Source organism: Antedon bifida, chromosome 2, assembly GCF_963402885.1.
Source record: "Antedon bifida chromosome 2, ecAntBifi1.1, whole genome shotgun sequence".
NCBI classification, from domain to species: Eukaryota; Metazoa; Echinodermata; class Crinoidea; order Comatulida; family Antedonidae; genus Antedon; species Antedon bifida.
This window is the reverse complement of record NC_136227.1, coordinates 35,290,732-35,316,978: the sequence shown is the minus strand read 5'-3', so window position 1 is coordinate 35,316,978 and position 26,247 is coordinate 35,290,732. Positions and strand designations below refer to the sequence as shown.

The 26,247-nt window shown below is 34.2% G+C and overlaps 1 protein-coding gene across 2 annotated transcripts in view; it reads right to left on the bottom strand.

Annotated features, from left to right (window-relative positions):
* The window catches only part of LOC144834863 (chordin-like), a 44,842-nt gene extending 21,398 nt beyond the window's left edge, over positions 1–23,444 (bottom strand). For both annotated transcript variants that reach the window (XM_078689829.1, XM_078689830.1), the window contains exons 1-2: positions 23,187–23,444; positions 14,906–15,009 (exon numbers count right to left, since the gene is read on the bottom strand). In XM_078689829.1, coding sequence (XP_078545955.1) covers positions 14,906–15,009; positions 23,187–23,337 — 255 coding nt within the window. In that variant the 5' untranslated portion in view covers positions 23,338–23,444. The remainder of the gene's footprint in view (positions 1–14,905; positions 15,010–23,186) is intronic.
* Positions 23,445–26,247: the final 2,803 nt, after the last annotated feature.

The following is a 26,247-nucleotide window of genomic DNA, read 5'->3' as shown; positions in this document are numbered from 1 at the left end:
TCATGTTAACGGGAGGTAGGCGTCGCGGACCTAGCACCCTGATAGCATACCACTGGCTTTGTCTGTACATTCAACTTTCAATAGTCGAGTCAACCCATTGAAAGCTATCTAAGGTGGCGATAAAGGATTGTTTGTTACTATTGAACTTGGCTATAGCAACTTCTATTAGAACCCCTTAGTCGATATTGAGGCCTCTTTAATAAATATCAAAAGGTTTACGTGGCCTTTTGTATTGTACTTTTGTTCAATTGAGTATCGCGAATTTCCAGTTACTGTTAAATTGTTATTCAACGTATTTTACAAAAAAATAGGATGTGCCGTATGTTTTTTTCATTGTATAAAATAATTTCATTGATAGATTCAATTTTTTTTTTGTATTATTTTAAAAGTTTTTGTTGGTAAAAGTGTCTTTACAACCACAGAAAAAACACTTTAAATAATTGAGAACTTTGAAATGTGTTCTTGTAAACCTCTTTTGAGCATCAACGTTAAAGTGAACATTCCCGGCATCCCTTACAAATCGGGTTACTTTAGTAATGTGTCTTGATTCATTAACACTCAGTAGGCTAGCCTATTTATACTGCAAATTTTAGTTCACATGGTTTTTTTTTGTTATTTTTTTTTTGGAGGAAAAGCAATTTTTTATGGCATTCAGATTCTCCTGAATTCTGGCCCTTCTCTTCCTCTCTTATAAACCTCATGCCCGGTAGTGTATATGGATCTTGATCACCATTTGGCTATACATGTATTACTGATATACTGAAAACATCTCTCTCTCTCTCCCGATCAAGTTGAATATTAAATTTGTTAATCGTAAGTAAATGGTCTCTTTGACTATACATTAAATATTCCGAGAAGAAGTAAATCCGATATACTATAAATTGAATGGATTTCAGGAAGCAGAGGGTTAAGTAGGAATCTGTAATTAAGGTAATTAAACAAGTCGATTAATGACTCCTTGGTGTATATTTTGTAGTTTAAGCTGTCTTGGTACCCGGACAGAAATTTGCTAAATCTAAATTAAATAGTCAATAAGTGAAACACTATTTAAGCATGCGTTCACACTAGAAAGCCCTTAAAACTTAATGTGTACGCGTATGAATTGATTTATTTTAAAGTATGCGAGTTTACACATAAAACTATATCGGTGAAGTGGTCATATCGTACGTAAGTATGCAAGCTATCGTATGGTGTCATGCATGACTAAAAGAAAAAAAGGCGCAGACACCGTATTTGAAAAAGAGGCAATGTTTGTATACGTGGGATGTACAACGGTTTGTAGTCAGGAGAGAAGAAACGGCTGTACTGTTTATTGTCTTTAAACATAATACCGCGAGAATCGGGTAAAATACGACGTCTACTGAAGTTAGAGTTCACACAATAATTCAATGTATTACTGATAAATAGCAAAGCAACGCTTGAGATACTTGTACGTGTGACATGATCAGTTTTATCAACAGTCGAGTGATCTAAATTGGTTATAGTTAAGTGCTTCCGTTTTTAAGTATAGATTTCCTTACTTTAATAACATAACGTATCATAATGATGATGAACCTCGTCGACTCCTCAGGTGTGTTGTTGATTATCATTAGTCAGTACACCTGTTTGTATTCATGACTTGTAATTCAATAACTCATGAAATTGAACAACTTACAACTTCTCATCTTGAAGGCGTGCTGAGTGCGGTTGTGCTTTATAATTAAGTTAGTTGGTGAAGACGTTAAGTTATAACGTTTAGACAATATAAACTTTATCTTATCAATTCGAAGAACTTAATATCATTTTATAGGCCGTGAATGATATTGTATGAAAGATGCGCGTACGGTACGCGCACGTACGGTACACACCACACAGACAAATCCAGATGTGTGCGTGCATGCGCACCTATGTTAATACAAATCACACACATAAACGAGGCATGCGCATTATTAATATAATAAATATCATGCTTATAACATTAAGGCATTGTTGTGTGTAATAATCATTTACCAGGAGTATTTTGTCGGGCCGCTTTCTTTCGTTGGCGGTCTGTCGACTTAAATCCAACAAATGTTGCTTATTATATTTGAAGAGCTTTTCGTTGGCAACCCTGTCAACAAAGTCTGCATAAACAGGTGGTCGTTTTCGATGATTTAATAGCTGTTACAATCTTATAATTCAAATACAATGAGATTTAATGACGACAAAAAAATGCCAATTATGATTAATGATCATGAGCCGGATTCTGTCCATTCTATTTTTATTCATTTTTTCAGCCTAGTTTAAAATCAAATAAGTCCCATTTTAAATATCACAAACCTTTGGAAACTACATTAACGTCACATAAATGAATTCATTTTGTTAACAGCAATGTAGGCCTAAAAGTTTATCGTTTTTTTTTAAAATATAAATCAGAAACAAATAAACACGTTATCACATGAATTCTTAGAGATTTGGCAAAAACAATGGTTAGACCTAGATAGTTATGCTAATTCTGTTGGCACAGGTGATGGCAAAGATGTAAACATATACTAACACACTAATAACCAAGATATAACATACTAGACATTGTATTAACAAGAGAAACATGAACGTAATAGTGTGACGTCACAGAAAAATTCCATGTATCCAATCCTGGATGTTGCAAAATTGATGATAACTGTATTCAAGGATTATAGTGCAAAACTGTTTGCTTTTTGGATCTACTCACGGGGTCAACCCTTCATAACTCAAATATGATTTATTTATCAAAACTTTGAGAAAGTATTCAATATAAATCATAGATGACGCATCAATATCAAATAAACATTCTTTTTCCTCAATTTTGTTCCAAAATTGTTAGTAAATTCCTATTAACGTATAAATACTATTATTGTAATGCTGTGTATAGTAAACATAACGTGATTCCAACATCTACGTATTTCTGAACATCTCAGGTAAACCTCAGCTCCCAATTGCCTCCAATTTGGCTTGTTTATTTATGTTATTTAGTGATCCTTTATGTATACTTTTACCACTTCTAGTCGGCGTTTTGATTTTTGTCAGTCAAGTATTATACGTATGACACGCCGTGTGTGTCAAAATGTTCATCTTTGTACCAATACAGTTGAATTGCCGAAAGTACCAAAGTATATAGTCGAGAACAGCAGTACATGGTGGTACAATCAAGAGCAGACTATCAAGTCGATACGAAGCACATTATAGGCCTAGCAGACTATCAAGTCGATACGAAGCACATTATAGGCCTAGCAGACTATCAAGTCGATACGAAGCACATTATAGGCCTGGAGGCTCAGGAGGCTAAATATGTTTCCTACATTGCCTATTATTTTCTCCTTCTTTTTAATTTGTTTATTGGTAACGGGTTGTTAAGAACAAAATACTTTATAAGTATAATTAAATAAGGTCAAACAGATTTAAATCCAATTCGTATATACAATGTAACTAATTGCCGGTATTTGTGGTTAAGCAATATCTTATTTAAATTTACGCTCGACTCTTTGGTTTACCACAACGTTGTGGTGTTGAATCGTCAATATCATAACATCTACAATTGACTTGTCAATGAATAAATTATTGTAATGAGCATAATTTACATACGACTACACCTGAACCCAAAATGTAATAGATACTAAACTACCAACTAATGATGACGACATCGGATCATGATGAGAGAGTGTACTTTTTATTACATTAGCAGAATCATTCAAATCAAATTTATCATCTGTTACAAATTACCCATCTATTAGTTTATGACACGAAAAATATGAAAACCTTCGCCTTTAAAAAATAGCCTTCCTCCCATAGCAACTGCATAACGATTTTAGTACGCGCAAACCATAAAAGCTTAAACTGGGATAATGCAAATTATTGGCGGTTTTTAGGAGAAAAAAAAATACAAAACAAAAGACAGGTTTTAAACGCCAACAAATAAATGTGTATTTCATTCTACCCTGGATAGCCTATGGGCTATAAAGAACCTGAGATTAACCTTATATAAGATTCTGTATCAACATTTAAACGCTACGTAAAGTTACATAAAACACACAGAAGTACTTGTGTTGACAGACGTTTGTGTTAAAAAGTAGTTGACACAATTTATCGCGTTTGAATCCAACTGTAACGTTTCCTCCTAGCTGCCATAAATACATTATTCCTATCACATTCTTTACAAACTAAAACAAAAAACCGAATGTTTACTTCAGGCAAGCACATCACGTGATAGCACTCTATCAGTATTAACCCCATTTCTCACAACCTCTGCTGTTGTATTAATTTGCCGAAATGCATTTTCCATTTTTCTGCTAATAATTCACACAAATCACATAGTCTTTCCAATTCATTATACTTTGCCTAACACCTTACTTATTCTTCAACCAATTTCTTATTAATCAATTACATTAACCATTATTTGCCAGACAAACGTCAAGAAGTCGTTGATGAAATTCGGTCAATCCAGAATCATAATTATTAGCCTATATATGTTGAACTTGTACACCTTTATGGTAGAGATAAGTGCGTTATAATCTGTAATATGCGCGTCTGCATCACCAAACTCGCCACAGTGACGAGTTTACATCTTTTTTGTTTACATATTATTGTTTTTGATTTGAAAGAATGAAAATACTGACTGACTTTTGTCATGATGATGAAGAAACGCGAAAAAGTTTCATTTTTTAAATCTCATAATGTTACACAACATCTTGTATCGTCTGCATCCCGCCTTTATACAAGAGGGACTCACCATGCTTAGACTATTTGCCGCCTTATTCATACAACATGAATCATAATAAACACATGAAAAGTACATGACCTGGTGGCCAGTTAAATAGGGTTATTGGTTTATAACCATGTACACTTGTTGGCATAACGTTTTCACGTTTAAATCATATTTGTTACTCATTTTAAAACACCTCATTGATAGAGCGTCTGTTCGTTCGTTACGCGTTCAACTGCTTTGTAAAGAACGCGTTTATTAAATGCCGCCACCAGACGAATGGAAGATACATCTTACGAAAGGTGAGACATTATGATATCTGATCAACTTTTTGAACCAAACTTCTTGCACGCGTTATTAAATTGATTGTCCATAAGTGAAATAGGGTACAAACGTGTATCGGGGTGAGATGTGAGAGATCTGACTTACAAGTTGACGTAAAAAGTGGAAGAAGGAAAAGTAAACAGCCTACAAGTTTTTCTTTATACCAGTACAGTAAAAAAATAGACCATGAAGAAACAAACATTTTAAATTAAACGTCAAAATTTCTGTTATGTGTTGCAAAATGATCAATACACAGTGCATAGCTTTATTTAGCTATCAATCTACTCGATATATAAGTACATATCAAACGGTTAATCAGCAGTGAGCATGCGCAGTACTGGATTTGCAAACTAACATGTACATCTATGCCTGTTGGCAAACACACTCAATCACCGTCAGTGTAAAAGGATAATATTTATTTACAAGTATAATTCTTACATTATAATTCACTATCAAGTACGATTAACATAGCCTTTCTTCAAGTGCTGCTAAAGCTCTCAATTTTGTTAAAAGAAGATTCAGAATCGCATTTTAAAATGCATAATGTAATCGATTAAATGATGTTGCTTGCGGGGCATGTACAGGTGTTTTGACAGGAACACTAAGCGATGGATGGAAGTATATACAAAACTACAATTACGTGCACGCACATTCAGCCAGTGCTATTGTAAGCTTGCTTGGCAACGCGGAAAGTCAATTGACCAATCACAATCGACGACCCATCGCGTTGCGATTGGTTGCGCGTATTTCCTTGGAAACGAAATATCGAGCAAACAGACAATTAATCCTGCAAGTGAGAACGTTCACAACTATCTCTGATAAATTTTCTAAGCGATTGAAAAATGCGATGTCAAACTAAATTTGAAATCACTGCTTTCACAAAATAGTTGCAGATGATTATCTCAATGTTGGTGTTTACGTAAAGATTTCTTTAACACTTCTTCAGATTAAAATCGTCGCCTATTCCAATAAGTAAAACATGTTACATAGCGTAATCTGCAATGATCAGTAAGCCTCAAACAAGAAAAACAAACTTTACACAAATATAGAAAGATAAATACTTGAACATAAAGCACCGAATAATTAACATTAAACCTAAACTCAGAATTCAAAGTCCATTGTCGTTAAGGAATGTACAAAGCTGTTACTTAGATGTTATCAGTAATATATTAGTTTTTAATCCATTTGAGCACAAAATAAAGATTTCAACAATTTTAAGTATTGCAATTGTACAATGCTTGTAAGCTCGTGAGATTTAGCCTCAGGATTCCGTTTTACACAAAGACTATCGTGGCTTATGATTTGGTTAGAACTAGCTTCAGAACTAAGCTTGGACGCAACGCAAGGAGGGGGTAGACACAACGTAAGCGACTTGTGACCAATCACAAGCGGCATTTCAAAATGATCCAATGCTTGCAATTGGTCAAATTAGGACAGTATATGAGCCTCTTTTAATATGAATTTTCTTCAGCTATTATATATTGATCACAAGACAATATATGGCGAGGAATACAAGAGAGAGAGTCCGATTCAAAGTTTTCGAAGAGAGACATTATTAAATGAGGAGACCGATATTAAAATCTCAGAGAAGAGAGAGAAATTGATAAAATGTGAGGAGTCCGATATTAAAATCTCGAAGAATAGAGAGACATTAATGTTTATGTATTTGCTTGAAATGTCAATTCCTATTTGGCAAAATAATTTGAACTTGATTGAAATTGATCGTCGTTGAACTTTGTAGACCTTTTGGCCGGCTGATCAGTATTTACCCTCAAATCACAATCCATGTAACAGGTGCATGCTTGACACCTGGTAGCCAAGGCAATGCGAGAAGTGTCGGATACCTGTCGAGGGTCTTGCGGAAAATAAAATGTTTTTAAAGCAGCGGGTCACTCTCTAAACACTGTGAAAACATTAGTGTAGGATTTAGAGACGATACACGATTTATAAAAGAGATAATGACGTCAAGATTTGTAATATATGCGATTGGTATATAGCTGCTTTAATCTGTTGTACACAAGGTACAATAAACCCTTATGTATTCGGGTTTTTTTAAATAGATTCAAAACGCATGCGCCATAAACAAATAATTGTTAAACACTGTAAACTTCATTTTTAATTCTGTACAAAACGTAGCGTGCTGTGTTAAATTATTTTTACCCCTTTACTTTGCCTTGACCGATCCATGATGGATCAGAATCAGCCTCCAAATGGCGCCCAAAATCTCAACTTTGCATAACCATAATTTTACTTTAAAACGAAATAAAATAATGATTCATAATTTGTCTTGATTTTAATTGCCTAATTGCTTATTGCATGTCATTACATATTGTCGATGAGGTCAAATGGGGTCAATTGGGATACAGTTTATGTTATTGCATGTGCCAACCAATCCAGCATTACATTATTCAAGGATGGGGGTAAAGAACTTCCCCTTTTTAGCACAATTGGTGAAAAATAAGGAAAATGTAAAGTATCGTTTACACTAAGACGCAACGCAACGACGTCCTTATCGCGTTGTGCGTACGTCCTTATCGCGTTGTGCATACGTATTTATTACGCTGTGCGTATGTCCTTATCGCGCGCATGGCGTCCAATTTAATAACCACGCTTAATACACCGTATTGCATTGGTTAAGTGCCAACCAGAATACCAGCAAGTCTAGAAAATCAACGGCAGCTAAAAAGTTACATTTTTGGCTGATTCCACAACAATGTATAACTTAAAGACATGTCATAATGACGTATGATTGATTGATATTCCCAATTGATAGATACATGAGCCGTAAGCGCAGAGTGAGATTATGATAGATCTCACTTTCTGGTAACAATTTAGAGTAGGCTTATGGACATTGTTTCCAAGCACATCCATGTCGAACACTATTCCCAGTGTACCCTGTGTACTTCCTGGGATCGACCTCGCAATGTTAGTTTTTTTTTTATCTCGTTATATCTACATTTTGATTCTATTTTTGATAATTATATTAAATAATCATGGTTGTCTATAATTGGATTATGTTACATCAGTTGTTATAGCATAATTTACATTAACTTCACACTTAAAATATTATATTAAGCATGTATGGGTCAACAATCTGTGATACGGTGTCTTTACGAGAGGTCTACTTTAATGCTAGCTCGATGCAAATGTTTGATTTAATTGGAACCAAAAGCATTAGGCGGATCGTCGTCACTACCACGTTGCCAATCATCAAACCTAATATTTTTATTGTAAAGAAAACATCCCATGGCATTTCATTTTATATCTCTTATGAAAACATAAATAGGATATATCCTTTTGTCTGTGGGGACTTTCTGCTATTTCAGACAACTTCCTCTCGTATAGAATATTTTGAAGTTTATTTACCTGGATAACATGCATCTCCCTCGCCATGCCAATAGCGACCTTTGTTTTCATGACGCACAACTTAATTACGCAGCTGTCAAGTCGAAAAGTCATTTACGCTCAGAAACGCATGCGCGTGTAACTGTTATACAACTCAATAGTTGCGTAGTCTTGTGGCACGTCGCAAAAACGGAAGTTCACCATTCTAGTCACTGCGCGTAAACACACAGAAGTTGACGCACGCGTACAAATAGAGTATCATTGTTTTTACGCGTGCGTATAACACCTACCACAATTATCAATACTTATACACTTTTTTTTTTTATTTGAAAACAACCACAACTTTACAATACACAATAAATAATATTGAAAATGGTTAATGTCAGAAAACGATTTTTTAGATTTTTAAAAATCCAATATACTCATAAGGGAAACATATCACACTGTATGATACTAAAAATAACCAACGGCATTCATAATTGTATTTGACACTAAAGTCAGCCGACAAAAGTTCATAAATGACGTCATCCGATCATTATACTGAGTAATGGATTCTCGAGACAAAATGTGTCATTAATATGATTTTTATGATTTAAATCCGCAGCGAGGATTACTTTTAATGCGTAATAATTTGAACTAATTTATATTTATACATTTGAAGTGGACAACATTAAAAATAGCAGTATTTACACGAGTGGGTTGTTTGGTATTATATCAATAATAGAAAACTTTAAAAATAACTTTCAATCGAAATAAATGTATAAATATAAATCCCATGATGATAATAAAAACAATAATTCATAATTCAAATGATAATTTTAGAGCATAAGTATGATATAAATAGATATTTTTAAAAATATAAAATATGATTCTAGAAAATCTAAAAATATACCGTTTATAATAAATACGCGTGAAAAGTATGAAGCGCCGAGCGAGCACAGTTAAGTATATCCATCCATGATTCTCCCATAATGCTCCTCCTGCGTTGCCTTGTTTTTGTTTTTTCCAATTCTAATCATAACATAATCCTAAACCTCACGTGCTTTTAAAACTAACGAGACGGATGTTTGTATTTTAGGCCCTACACAACATACCTGGAGCAAACAGGGTGGTATTTAGCATTTATGCATCCGGAACCTACTAGCAAATCAAACTGAACCTGAACGGGTAAATTAAGCTAAGCCCAGTTGTCTCAATCCATAACCATTCGTGAAAGATATGACCTACGGGCAAGAACAGTCTCCCGGGGGTCATCATATTTAACATTCAACTGAATACAAGGCAAATTCTGATTCATTAATCAAAGGCAAAGAGCCAACATATTAAATATAAATAGCAAGCCATACACGCAGAATAATAAACATTATAACATTGTTATTCCTCTAACAAATTGGAATTTAACAAACAGTAGGCCCTAACTCATTTTTGCCTCATATTTAATGCAGTATGATCAATGATTTCATACTACAATATCAGTTCTTACACGCGCGCGTCAAATAACGCGTGACTCTTTTCGTCTGCACAACAAACCACACATTTCTAATACGAGATTTACAAAATACAAGCGCGCGTAAATTGTACAATTGTATGTTTGTACGCGCGCATCAAATGTTTGTCATAATGTACCTGAAATTCACAATTAAACAAATTGATTAATAAAAATGATAAAGAAGAAGATCATCAAACGAACTAGCTATTTTCAAATGCCGTAGAGCTAAGGTTACCTCATCAATTTGTATTTTTCATTTGAAAAAATGTGCTGGCCGTAAGGGATGACAGGTCACCTATTTTAGGGCAGCGGAAATTATGATTTCTTTGATTGTCCCCAAAGGACGAGTCTGTCATAACTGTTTTTTCTAGCTATATTAGGTTAGGCCTACAGTATATCACTGATCATCAAGAACTACTGAATTGGAGCAATGTAAGCGGCTCCAAGGCACGATTTGCACTTTGTTTTTCTGAATATTTGCAAGAAAAAAACATTCTTTCGAATGATTATCCGACACCTAAATAATTATGTTATTGGCACCAAACACATAGTTGTCAAAGCAAGTGCTAAACGACACTAGCAATCAATTAATTAGTCAATCCAAACTTAATTGATTTAATCACCTATAATGATCATGGTCTATTGTCACTATAATACCAGCCTCGTCTTATATTGACGTCATTATCATTAGCTTCAACATCAGCATAATCATTAGGCCTATCAAAATGACCATTTACTATCATCTTCGTCATTATCTACAGAATTTGATTTTTATCATTTATTGTCATCATTATCACCCTGCCTCGTCATATTTATCATCATAAAATACTCATCATATCAAAACCAGACTTATTTCGATCCTCATCATTATCATCATCATCATTATCATCAACATTATTATCATCGTCATCATCATCATCATTATCATCAACTTTATTATCATCGTCATCATCATCATCATTATCAACATCTCATCATAGTCGTCATCATCTTATCATCTCATCATCATCGTCATCATCAATGCTTTCCAAATTCTGACTTTCCAATTTGAGAACGTGACTTGTGTTTCTGTGTTTTCTGAAGTACACCGATGTAATAATACAGAATCTAAATATCATTTTAATTAAGGAATATACTTACGATAAGCCAAGGTAACGCTGATCTTAATATCCAATCTTAATTCATACTTCAAACGTCAAAATCTATTCTTTTACATAATAATCAACCAAATTGGACAAAAATTCAAAATCATCGAGTTGAATTTTCATTAGGCCTATTGTGTTTTTACTTTTAAGAATATGTTTAGTTAAGTGTTATGTTTGATTGGATCGATTGGTGATGAAAGAAACAATTGCCACGTGACTGCGTTGAGCGTACTAGATTCTGGTTCGCGCATTATACGCGCGCGTCTCTCAGTACACATCATACTTTATTCTGTGTTTGGAAGGCTTAACATGGTATTCAAAGCATATACTTTAAAATAATAATAATTCTGAATTTATTTAATTTCAGTAAAATGCTGTATCAAATCGTGCGCAACGAAACCTAACGGTTGCTACGATATCAGAAGTATTTGGGAAATGTTACCGAGCAATTTCAAGAAACACCTGTTGTCAGTGTACCGTGAAGAAGGTACACATTATACACACACTTGTTGGTGACATCAAAACAAGAAGAATGTGTTTACATGACTTATTGAGAATCTATCAAGAAGTTAGAATTCTGGCTTCACAAAACAGCGCATTCTTGAATACATCGAAAACCTATATATAGGCCTAGGCCTCACAATTATTTCAAAATCAAACTATCCTTAGTAGGCGCGCCTATCTAGTTTTTGAATACCATCTTTGACCACAATGTCAAAGGTGGGCTAGGATCCTGAAGAAATGCCCAAAGCGCCATAAAATCCAGTCCACAACAGGTGGACACATCGTCCACGAGATTCGTGTCCACTTTTATTGACGTTGTCGTTACGTCATACCGAAAAATAGACTAACGTATAGAACGCTATAGATACCAACATGTCCACTACATAAGTATGGAACGCTATAGATACCAACATGTCCACTACATAAGTTCAGAACATCCCTATTATGTTATGAATGGAATGTCAGAAGGGGATTTCTCAAGAACAGTTAAACTTACGCGCTAACGTTTTACAAAAACTCGTCTTATAATTCAAATTATTATTACTGTTCTTGACATTGCTATAATAATAATATATTAACATCACAATCTTTTTACATATCACAACCTTGTGAAGTCATCTGAACATAATATATTTTCATGTCTTAAATCTCGACATGTTTTTTAAGAAGTGTTTATTACATTGTATTTGATATAAAATTTAACTGCAATACACATAATGTCTGACAATAACGCAAGGAAGTAAGCGCAACGTAATTAATTCGACCAATCACAAGCAATGGATTATCATCGCTTTTTATTGGTAAATCTTGGTTCCCACTACAATTACGCAGCGCAAGGACATAGCGACGCAACGCAAACAAGTTGACCACTGATGACAAGCGACAGTTCGAATAAGCCATCGCTTGTGATTGGTCAAATTACTTGACGGGGCTTCAATTATATTTTACCTTCAGTGGTGCAGTATCGTTAACATGCATAACAATTTAATTACATATTTTTATTATGAAGGTTAGACACGCTTTAAAGAAACATAAACTTACAATATATTATAATATACAGGCTATTTTTGTTAATGCAATATGAAATATCATGTGACTGATTTTTAATGAGCTTTTGGAGGAGTATTTGGTTGTTTTGGTAAATGTAAGCAAAATACAAAGGCATGTCTTCAAATACTATTCAGAAACAATTTACCTGTGTTCTTGTGAACAACAATCCTTTATGCAAACAATTAAGATTTGATATAGATAAAATCCACCAACAAAACAGGATTATTAATAAGGAATTGCTTGATAAACAGTTAGCTCAGCTCCTCAGCCTGTCTATAATCAAACTATTTTCTTTACACTGTTTTTCTCACCACGTCTTATGGAATGTAGATGATTATCTCCCGTACACATTATATACTTTATAACAAGCAGAACAATCCACAATCGATGGAAAGTATTTTAAATAGTTTATTGTTTAAGATTTAACCTTTGACCTCCAAACTGGAGTGAGGTATTAGGTTTTTAAGGGCCAATTCCATTAAACTTTTCGTTAAACTAAATCACTTTATCAATAACGCTGCTGAATTCCAAGCGTGGTAGACCAGGCCTAAGAATATTCTGTCGAGTACCAAGTTATTTTCGTATGCACTAACAATAAACATTTATTTTCTTTAAATCAGATTTAAACATATTTCTTTCAGAGCATACCTTCATGTTTCAGTCTATAAAATGGAGTTTTATGATACGAAGTGCGGGTGGTGAGACACTATAGTTATTTTTAAATAATTACATTAAAATGACATCGAAAAGTACAAAGAATCTATTTACAAATATAATGTTCCAGGCTCGTGATACAAATCAATGCAATGTCGTAATAGACACATGATGTAGGCTACTTATGTGACGCGCGCGTACTGATATTATCAATGTTTATACGCGCGCGTCTAATTGTCGTCATTTGCTGATGTGACGCGCGCGTACTGATATTATTAATGTTTATACGGGTGCGTCTAATTTTCGTCATTTGCTGATGTGACGCGCGCGTACTGATATTATCAATGTTTCTACGCGCGCGTCAAATTTGTGTTATTTGCGGTGTCGATAGTGATGACTGGATCACGATCGAGTTCCAATAGTGAAACTTTAGAATCAAAAGAGTTATGATTGAAATGAAACTTGGCAAATGAAGTTGGTTTCTTGTGCTAACCCTCAATATATAATAACAAAAAATACACTAGTAATAATAATACTGGCGTCAAATCGACGGATATACACTTTGAATAGGACTTACAAAGGCGTCAATGATAATAAATAAAACAGCCGCAAACAAAATCAGATCGATGGTATGGACACAAATATTCATATATATTCTAATCGCGTGTCGTATCTTTGATTTTCTCGCTTTATTTGATCTGTATAATATAAGGTTAAGATTAGTTTTATTTTATCATTCAATATCAAATTACACTATCTGTTCCAATCCTAGACGTCTTTCTTGCTATTAATCTTTTATTCTATATTCATTATTTATTCATATTTTTTTTCCTTTTTGTGAATATCAAGTTGATATCGGATATTAATTATGGATAATACATGATTCTATTAAAGCTCTGTCTTCACTATCAAACTAAAAAAGTATGATGTGCCCAAATATGGTAGTGATATGACATCATCTTGTCCATTATGGGTTCATCACATTTGACACAATGTTTGATAGTGTAGACAGAGCTTAAGGTTAGATTATTATAGCCCAAAAAGGAAGTAGGGTAGTTACATGTGAAACAGCACAAAGTACACACGTTCGAATGCACGTGGTAGAGTAGAACCAATAAGGGAAATTATATAATACAGTATAGTGAGCTTTAATATCTCTATGGTATTAGTACAGATATTACCGATTGGTAATCGCGCGACATTCGTGATACGCGCTGAGATATCAATTCGTCTGCTACCTGTGCGCGCGCACGCAGGCATAACAAACTTGTTATGACATAACACGTGGTTGACGAATGATATTTATGACAGGACTTATATAGATGACGTCATTGTTTATGAACGTGTATTATGATTAATGCTATCACGAGCTAAAAGTTTTAAAGTATTCAAGTTATGTTTCGCTTAACTTAAATGGAAACGCAGACGATGTTGTGCTGAATTCTTTACCGCTTACACGAAGGCCTACCTGCATCGAGTGGCGACAAAAACACTCCCTTTAGGCCTGCAGAGATTCAATACGATAGTGCAGTAACCGTCTGGTACTATATTAACGCCACCAAATAATTTATTTTCCGTTTTAATGATCTTATACAGAGTAGGTACAGGTACTAAGCATGCAATAAGACCTGTGCTTGATTAATGAATTATGTTGTGAGCTAATTGCTTCTACAAAAAAAACCAAATGTTTCAACTTACTGGAATGCAATGGCAGTCCATACAGACCATCTCAAAGAACGGCTCTCCAAGGTTCGGATGCCAACTTGTGTCCAAATCGTAAACTTTTCCACCAAAAATACAACCTAAAAAAGACATGAACCTAATGATATTATTGTTCGTGATAACTTGATTTCTACTTCCTGAAAGAAAGTTCATATTTGTACATAGGCCTACATTCATTTCGTAAAAAAGTGGAACATTGTGATATAATCTGAGAATAATTATCATTGGTAATTTGTTTGGTCAAGTTTCAGAAGTACAGTACAGGGTATACCTGGTAACGAAGTATGCTGTGATTGTATGAATAAAGGTAGGTTCTATTATGCATGGTCACTAAATATTGCTTAATAACAAACCAATATAAATGGTATTCTTCGCTTTTCATAGTAACAGAATAAATGATGATGAACTCATTATATTGTTGGTATGAATTGTTCATTTGATTTGTACACCCCACATATAATGTGGCCAATGCAATATGGACATTTGATGTCATCAAACAATGTTGGATGGCATGATGTAAACATTGGAGCATGTTAGTTAGGTAGTGGCATGTAACATTCCACAGGCCTATAAATCTACCAAACAAACAAACTAATTATTAGCGATAATTAGCCCATAGAACCAAGGCGCGCTTGCCTTGCAAAGATGGAACTTGTTCCTTGATATTAGGATTGGCTGCTACAAAGTCATAATATAGTTACAATATACCAAGTATAATTTCGATTTCTGTTTAGGGGACATTGATCGTGTCGCAACCAAACAAACACCTTTGATCTAATAAAGCTCATCATGTTGTTAGATTGTTGATGGAACCAACTTTACTCGAGCAACGAGGGTGATCGGTCTCATAAATTCAGCTTTTTGTATCCAATAGATTGGGAATTATATAATTATTTCTAGAATTCACGCGAATCTAACATTCCTATTCTGGTTGGTTGTTGCGCATTTTATGCATTGCAAAATGTGGGAAATATGATTGGCTTTTGATTCGAGGCTCGTAGGTGCGCCGCGGTATAATCTTTGAATGTGCAATTTGTGCCAACAATACGTGTTTTTGTTTCAAAATCACAAAATTAAGGTATATATTAATTATTATAATTATACTGTAGTAATTTTATCTTAAAATAGCTCCTCGGACCTTGATCATTAAATCGGCCTAGAATATTTGCAAACGATCCAAGTTTATTAAGCACATGTTTAAAAAATCATCTTGTTAATTTCGCCAGGCAGCTGCAGGATATCATTTTAGAAACCCATATTTTTATTTCAAGGCGCTGTCAAAAAGGTTAAGAACGGGGCAAACAATAATAATAATAATATCCTGGATTTATATAGCGCCTAATGTTGTGAAACCTCTAAGCGCTGAACATTATTACCCCAGTCATTTTTTTTATCAAACACGTATATGGAAACATACTCCCATAATGCAGCTGCGTTCTAGTGTGAACCACTCTCAAGCAATTCGGCGAGTTGGATTCGAACCTCGATCTCACGATCAGTAGTCGAACGTCCAACACACTGCTCCACACGCGCTTTCTAATCGATCAATTGGTCCGTTATCAAATGATTTTATTGGCCCGTTTACTAGGCCTAAATTTAAACGATCCTTGATAGGTCTATCATTCCATACAATCCTATACGAAAATATATCTAATGTTGGTGACGTCATGACTTGTGTGTTAACCTCACTGGCACTGGCAGCCATCTATCGTGCATGGTTTAATTATGGCGTATAATAAGTAGCTAAAAATAGAATATCTATTTGACTAAGAAAAAGATTAACATTTTAGCCAGTGGAACTTATTGACCATGTAAAAATATTAACCATATTTCCGGTTGTTGACATATAAATTAATTTTACAAGAAAATTCGATGAACAATTCAGTTGTTGAGTATGAATTACTGACACCTGTGGATGGACACGATGTAGAATCATGTATTTCTACTGATTATGTTAATTGTTTAATTTATGACGCGTGTATAGTTAATTAGTATATCTATTTCTTGTGATGTTATAATACTTAACAGTACGTGTGTATGACAGATTTGGCTTAACGGTATACCGTGAAATTGGATTAAAACTACATTTGAAAACTACTGTAAAGTTGGAAAAAAATACCATTTCGCCATTAGTTTACAATGTTACATTACAGTAACCATGGATAGATCAACAGTTTGTTGGTGTTAGCGTGAACACGGTTGTGACCGGCCACTAGTTGCTAGGGCGAAATCCTAATATTTGTAGCGAATACTTCAATTTGATAGTCAATTGGATGACTACTATGGAAAGCAAAATCCGCCAAAATACCTGATTATATCTGAGACAGCTCAGATAATATTTCCTCCACATAATTCGTTAGTTTACGATAACTAGACACGAGTTCCGGGTTTTGGAAATCACATTATACTTTCCTTTTTAATATCTCAATACATTACAATTCATAAAACCAGCTAAAAGCAAGCGGTACAATTTTAAAAATCAATTTCGTTTTACTTTTGCATCCAGCTTCAAATGATGTAAATGTTTATGATTAATAATCTCAAGCACATGTCCAATAAATCAAGACTAACGACCTCTTTTAACATAAAAATGTGTATAAATGCCAATAAGCATAACCACCAGACAACGAAGCGACTGGATACAAGCAGACGGCATAACGACTGGCAGAGAAGGATATTCACTTCCTGTGGCCTAGGTAAATCTGCTGTGCATCCTAGAGATCTCTCACTATTCCAAGTCCCTAGTTGACCATGCCCTGCCTTGCCTGCATACCCTAGTTTCTTTGGTTCAATTAGCAGTAAGGAAGGGACCTAGTTCTTGTGTTTTAATAGGCGTAGCCCTACTACTTATAAACAAGAAACTGACTCCTAAACGGTCCTGAGCCTCTGTTTGTTTCGTCTCTCCTCTTCGGATAGTATTGCTTGTGACATTGATGTTTAGCAGTAAATATTCCATGTTTTTCTATAGGTTGATACATATAAGGAATCCTTAATATTAATTTCCGGTGATCACGTTATTATACTGTGATAGCTAGGCCTAACGGTTTACCAGGGTATGAGTCAGTCAGAGAGGTGTCTCTAGTCCATTGCCTTCTGGGAACGCTGGTCGTTGCCATGCTAGCGCTTGCCAACGTCCGGTTTCTTATTGTACATTTAAAATGAACGCTAGTCACGAGTCGATATTTCCATAACTATGTATGTACTCAATAAAATATCATTTTATAATTCTGGAAAGTTGTATGAATGATCGCATGCATGATAAGTTTCGGCTACGCTATGAAATGTGACGAAATAAGCTCTCTCTCACAGCTAGGAAACGTCGCTACGCAAGAACATACGCGCAACGCAAAATAATGTTGACCAATCGCAAGCAAGCAACATAATATCATCTGTCGCGTCAGAGAAATTGCGTGTACAACGTACGTACTTGTTTTTGTTCTTGTAGTATTAAATCTATTACAGAAAGAGAAATGAAATCTAACATGATTTATTTCTTTGATAATTTATGGTGGACTATACCATTCCCTTATCAGAAATGAACAGCATCCATATAATATCTTTATAACGAGGGTTATTGCACTAAACACAAATAAGATTACTCTTTATACTACTTTATCGAAATGACACTTTATTAACAACCATTAGCATATTTCCGTTGCTCCCATTTAAAAATAATATTCAAAGCATCCGTTATTGCATTTTGACTATTAAAACCTTCCCAATTCTTATTAAATTATATTTTAAATATTTGTTTACCAAACCACACGAGTGTTACGTTGTAATGAAAACAATCAATACAATGTTTTAAAAGGACATTTGCAGTACCTCTTCGGGATTGGTTCTACTTTGTTTCGTGTAATTGACAAAACTGTTGCGGTCGAATCGAATGTTTTTTAAGCGTGGCGAAGCGTGCCAATTATCAACTGCAATATGGATACAACCGTACAGTACGACAAACTGTATACTGCACTCGGCGTGTATCAGGTAATTTGATCACACATTATAATAGATCTATTAGTGACAGACATTCTGATCAAATTTTCACCGAACTCATCCGTAGAATAATGACTTTTATTGGTACTCTAATTGGCATGGATTCGTGATGGGTTTTTCACGTACGTAGTGGATAAAGCAAGCACGCGTATCGTATTTTACAAAACCGTAAATACTACAAGACTCGGCTTATTAAAATCACTAAATAAAAATCAGTTTTAATTAATGAATAATTGTATGAGAGGTAACTAAGGTGTTTAGATCAAACCAGGGAAGCATTCTTCCCTGAAAAAATCGTGTGTTCTAAGTTGTGTGTTCTAAGTTGTGTGTTCTAAGTTGTGTGTTCTAAGTTGTGTGTTCTAAGTTGTGTGTTCTAAGTTGTGTGTTCTAAGTTGTGTGTTCTAAGTTGTGTGTTCTAAGTTGTGTGTTCTAAGTTGTGTGTTCTAAGTTGTGTGTTCTAAGTTGTGTGCACAATCGGACAAAGCATATCAACTTTGCGTTTTTACGAAGCGCAACGCGAACTACGCTACAAGTCGAAAAGTCATTCTTCACACTGTCTGAACAATTATACAGATTTTACGGATTCAACTGAAAAAGTACATAATTTCAATATAGTTTATGTATAGTGTACGGTAATATTAGAAGTAATACTAAATCAAATCAATTGTGGTTTTTTAGAAGTTTTAAGCTATTGATACTAAATTCCATATTGTCCTTTCCTATATTCAAGTAGGCCCTTTGGGATATTGGTAAATATGACTTACGTATTTGTTGCCAAGTTGTTTTGTAATTCAAATACGATGCCCGAACTTGACTGAAAGGTGAGGTATTTCTAATTGAAATGCTAAATGCATACGCCTTGCAAGGACTATTTCCATAACATTTCAATTTGCTTTACAGACTGAAATTTAACCATCGTCACTCACTGACAAAAAATAAAGAATCCTTGAAATAATTATGACCAGAAAATATTTCAATAACGTATCAAATTTAAACTGGAAAATATGTTTTCAAATGTTACAAGCTCGTATATATTTGACATATACTATGTATATACTGTATATACTAATTACCAGTATTTTATATTTTTCATTCTAGATCGCATATACAATATACAAAAACAGTGAATATTACACCTATCGTCTACGCGTGCAACAATTGATGGTACGCGTGCGTACAGCATGTGTGCGGTGGTGGTGGCATCACTGACGCTATTATTCACACGTAAACATTATTTGACTGACGTGATGACGTAAATTGATAGACACGAGTTGTCGTCTGCAAAACCACACGCGTCATAAAATGTGCATGATCTGATATTAGATTTGATTCAATCGGATTTGTAGAAAAACCCCAACAGATGCCTAGATCCAAGTTGATTTTAAGACATTTCGACCACACGCAGTAAGTTCACGCAAAGGTTGAATGTTGTAACACTTTCTTGTATTATCACTTTTCTTTTCAAATGAATTGATTGGCTACGTTATTACTGTAAGTTGCAAACTGCAATAGCTACGTTGATGTGTTTACTCCTTCTGAACGCAAACAAGATTCAAGAGTATCTCCGTTTCATCGCCAATCTACATATTTCCGTTTTACATGGGTGTATGTATACGTTGACGATATTCGTTACGAGTTTAAGCTTGGTTACCATTAGCAACCTAAGGACGCAAGTAAATTTTGGCGATTGTTCAAACGCGTGCTTGATTGGAAAATTTACTTTACGTTGCGCATACCACCATGCACCACCACGCATTGCGCGTACATCTATGCGTTCCTCATACGGTATGTACGTGCCTGTGTAGCGCGTACATCCTTGTGTAGAGCGCGTATGTACGTTATTGCGCGTAAATTATTGCGTTATGCGTCCAATCTTGAAGAAAATCAATCTTCTCCTCATGTCAACGTTTGTACCTTGACGTCTACACCCTTTGTCGCAGATTTTGTACGATTTAACGTCTTGAAAAACATTTGCGGAAATCTCCAAATATGTTCAATAAATACGTCCGGATTAAAACAAAATCATCATTCTATCAAGTCACCTCATCAGCAAGGATACGTGTTGCCTCATATCATGGCAGAGAAGAATACCATGAGAACTTCTTGATAAACATCTTGGCGACTTATGACTGTCTGCACTGCCAAATCATCAGACGCATTTTCAGGTTTCTTTCCACTTGCCACTTCCCTTCGTCTTCTCCAGTTGTTGCTTTACATTCAAATATTCTATCCACATACGTACAACAACATTACTCTCTCATCAATGAACATATTTCATGTACTTTACATTACCTTAACATTCAGTTGACGAATGATTGTGACATTTAGAAAAATTAAGAACGTGTAGTAAATTACATAAGCTCATCGTCTGATACTAAACGATGTACAATTTCAAATACAGTAGCGCGCACCTTTCTGAGGGTAGATGAATTCGATAAATTTCAAACCGAAATGATATTTCGTATTAAGTCGGATAAAATTTAAATAATCGATTTTAATTTTTAAATATTTCTATGAGTGTGTAGGTATGTCATAGTTATTTAAATGTCATAATGATTGTATACGTAAATAATACCATTAATGTACATGTTTTATCATTGTTACAAAAGGTTTTCACTGATATAATAAGTTAGTACACTGGGATTGATTGAACTTAAAATAATTCAATTACCGTACAGTATAAGTTATTCTATGAATATTTTCTTAAATCGAGTGCGTGTTACTGTTTAGTAGGCCTACTGTTTAGTTAGAGCTGAAAATAAGCCGGATTCACTGTCAAAGTGGACTTAAGTAGTTTAACACCATGTTAAAGAAACGTACACCTGTGCTGTTTTAATTTACTCTGCTTTGTTATTTCTCATAAGTAACTTGGCGAGATAATAGCTATATCGGTATACAAGGTAGTACAGTACAGAGTTTAGAAACTATAATACAGAATACTGATGAAAAGGAATTACGATACATGCAAGTGATTACCAGATGAATACTGATCAGCCAACACCTTTAGAAAGAACATCTCCACCTATCCTTATTGCTAGTGTTCTAATTAAACAACAACCAATTAACACTTTAACAAAAGCGTTCGGGAACACCGGTTCACACGCAGTGACGAGATACAAAGAGGTGGACAATGGGGCCAAGTATTGGCCATCCTGAAGGGCTTCGTTAGCCCACTCAATTTATCTCCAAGTTCCAAAAGTGAAGTTACAGACGGTAAAAATGGATTCTTCAATATTTTACAATATAGCAGGATTTTCGTCGTTATTTTTTATTGTAATATAGGCCTATTGGTTTTTTTAAGAAGTGTTAGTATTATAACACTATGACAATTAAAATAATTTTAAATGAACTAACAATGAATGACTACAAAGGTCCAGTCTCTAAGGTGGATTTAAAGTTGACGAAGGTGTATCCATTTATAAAAGCGATTTATAGCGATTGTTTTCAACGAATGACTTCTATTTTGTATCTAATATAATGTACTTATAATGCATATTTTTCTACGAAAACTTGATAAATTTAATTATGGGATTCTAACCAATTAAAATTATCTAATATTCTGTAATATTTTCATCGATAAATTTGTTGCCACAAGAACTACTTTAGTATAATTGAAAAAACAAAAATCGATCTATGAATCTCAACAGGTCAATACCGTATTCGATTAAAAAATTATTTCTACATTTTCTGTGACATCACAGCTAAACACAAAACTGACGCGCGCGTACAAACACGCGCTTACTATGTCATACGACGCGTCGTTACTACACACACGTTGAAAGATGTGCCTATCAATGTCACTGATAACATCACCACGTGTTATTTCAAATGTGTACTATTCACTGATACTAAATTAAATTGAATAAATATTTTTTAAATGGAATTTTAAGTGGTCATCGGTGAAAGTGTGATACGACATTAATTCGTCTCAATATTTTCTTTTGATTTGGGACGACGTAATGACAACAGCCTTGATTGATTGAAAGATCAGAAAATACTATCACCATTCAAAAATACTATTATGAATGAAACACTTGACAAATCTTGTTTAAATGTCTACACTTTGGATTGACAAAATAGTTTTTGAGAAAAACACGTAAAGATATCAAAACACACTTAAACTATTCTTGAATTGATGGTAAACTGAAGTATCTCTTAAGCTTGCACTTACCAATATTTGATTATTTAAATCATCGCATATAATTAATAAAATAATGATTGACATATGTATAAAAGAACAGACGATTTGTGTGATCTAACTTACCGGGTATTCCTTTGGAATGCGGAGGATTCCTCTCAGCTTTCAGCGGAATATGTCCCTTATTGCCGGAATTTTTACCGGCCTCGGCTATGCCTACCAACAACAACGATAATAGTAACATAATCCAACGGGATAAACCTCTTTCATAAAGCATCTTCTTTTTAAATCCTCGTTATAATGTTCACAATATTAGTTAATGATACTGCGTGTCACATAGCCTAGCTTTCCAAGCCACACACACAGTGCTCCTTTCCGCACACACAATCTAGAACGAATGAACTTCTTCTTCCCACCGGCCGCCGTGAAAGCAAAAGAACGTGTCTTGATGCTGATTGGCTACTTAGTTTCACGACGTGATCTTGCCAACATTGACAGCTATACAACATTACAAAGCTGTAGTCAAATTGCTTATTAATATTATTAGCACTGTATCAAGTAAGTCTACTATTTAACTAGGGTGGGGTTGGGTGGGTCAATGCCACCCAGGACATTCCTACATATTACATACATCATAGATTCTTATCACATTACTGCTATTTTTAAGAACGTTCTTATTTTATTTTTTGTTTCATTTTTTTATTTCATTTGCGGTTTCCGTTAATATTTTTTAACATCAAATTTTGAATTTAGATCATTTTTATAATAACAATTACAATGATGCTTTGATTGATAGCCTATTGATTATGATAATAATTTCAATGATTATGATGCTCATGACAAAATGACAATGAATGATTGACGATGGCCTGCTGCACGACGACAAACTCAGCTGATCGAACGTAAACGGGCGAGGGCGCTGTCTAATTTATTTCATACATTAAATGCAATCGTTCGTATAGTATGTCATTGTCACAAAAGGCATTGCTGCTATGTATTACTTTTAGGATCATTGGAAAATGTAATTTATACTTATGTAAGTTTCGATTTCATAACAAATATTTCACATTAGGGATGGCTTAAATTAAGATATGTGTCGAAGGTGAATGAACTTAATTGACCTTTACATTACAGTTTACAACTAATTTGTCCTTAACCCTTAAATGTTCTGAGGCAAAGTGCTTATAGACAACTTGTTTATTCTGTTTACTCTAATAAAAATGTAATTATAAAATTAGCTAACGTTAAACAAGTATGAAATTATATAATCTGACACTATGACGTCAGAGCGCTACTTTACTTTTTATACGCAGGAGTGTTTTTTTATAGTAGGGCTAAAATCTAAAATTGTATAATAAACTATTAACTATGATTATATTATTAGTCGGAAACATTAACAACATAGACTTTGCAATGGACTACAAAACATTCCACAACTCTAGTATAATTTCAATTGCAGATCTCATTGTAAGAATTTCCCCGCGCAGGCCTCTCTTTGTAATTGCTAATTTATTTTAACTTTCATAAAGTATTTATCGGTTTTTATACCTGATTGAATTCAAAATTATGTAAATTACTGCATTAAATATATATAGTCTGCAAAATGATAAATTAAGACATGCCAAATATTAAAATAAATTTTTTTTTCAGAAATAATATTAATGGATCGTAAATAAAATACATTATTATTCACCATTAGATTTCGATACATTAGATTTCGATACATTATCCGTACGAACAATATTTTAAAATATACTACGGTACATGTACGCGGCCTAAATATTTAATCATGATACGAAATTTAATTTATTGCGCGCGTATTGTGCGTAAATACCTGCGTTATGCGTACCTCTTTGTGTTGCGCGTACGTCGATCTGTGTTGCGCGTATGCCATTGCGTTGCGCGTATCTCTGCGTTCTCTATCTTGCGCGTACATAAAATGTAAATACAAACGTACGTGTCTCAAATGTTTAATCATGATACAAAATTTCCTTTTAATTTTTTTTTTAGAAATGAAAGGATACATGGAGACGGAAAGCTACCTGCATAAACCATCGTATAATATATTGAGAGTGATGGATATTTCACTAATGAGAATAGACGAGACAAAATTCAAGAGAAAATCTAGTGCAAGTAAAAAATTAAATGTTCTTATTTAAATGAATGCATGTCTCTCTGCTGTCCGTCGAATACAATTTTTTTTCTCGAGTTTTATCCGACTGATTATGTACTGTACGTCATTATATGGATTGCTACGGTTAATATTGAAACATTTTAAAGAAATCTATGTATTTGCTGCTTCCATAACGAATAAATATTTTTTTTTTTAAATCAAGAGATCTAGGATTTGAAAGCTAATGCATAATTACGTATTCTTTGATAATTTGTGAAAATGTCCATTAACATCTACCTGATGACATATTCGTCATTTGTCCAACAAGACGATCCAATAAGGGAAAGTAATTGTTTTATTTTGTCTTCATTGAGGAGGACAATGCGCAATAATAAATGTGCAGGGAATTAACTGTCTTCTTTTCATGGCTTAGTATTTACCCAGGTGTACTGAATTACACTACCTATTGAGCGAGCAACTTAAATGCACATTTTGACAGTTGTTAATACTCCTTCTAAAGAGATTTACTGAATTCTTGTTTAAACTGTACTGTGTACACTCTTCACAGATTTAACCTTTTCTTTAGAAGTAACAAAACACGTTTTTTCATAAACAGCTCCAACCGCTTTCCTTTTCGGAGGGTGAATATAAGCCCGCAGCTATTACTTCTTTGGTATTGATACTCTATGGTATTATTTACTAAATGGCCAATATATGTTTACATTCTATGATCCTTATTGTTATCCTATCGTTCAATCTGTATCAGTTTTCTGAACTTTCTATAAATTCCGTGTGAGCTGGCGACGACATCTTCGTCAATAAACGTCATTCCAAAATTATAAAATATCGACAAAACTATATATATTATATATAGATTCAACAATAGCCAAGATATTGTACTACTAGTAATATAACAGGCTATAGACTACTGTAAGGGACTGCTAATATAGGGAGTGAGGAATGGGCGTGGTTCGAAAGTTTAAAAATCCCTCTCAATTTATATTTTAAACAGAGGCTACCAGCAGCAGTGAGCAATTAAGGCTTCTATCCTAGCAAGACAACTTTTCTTCTATA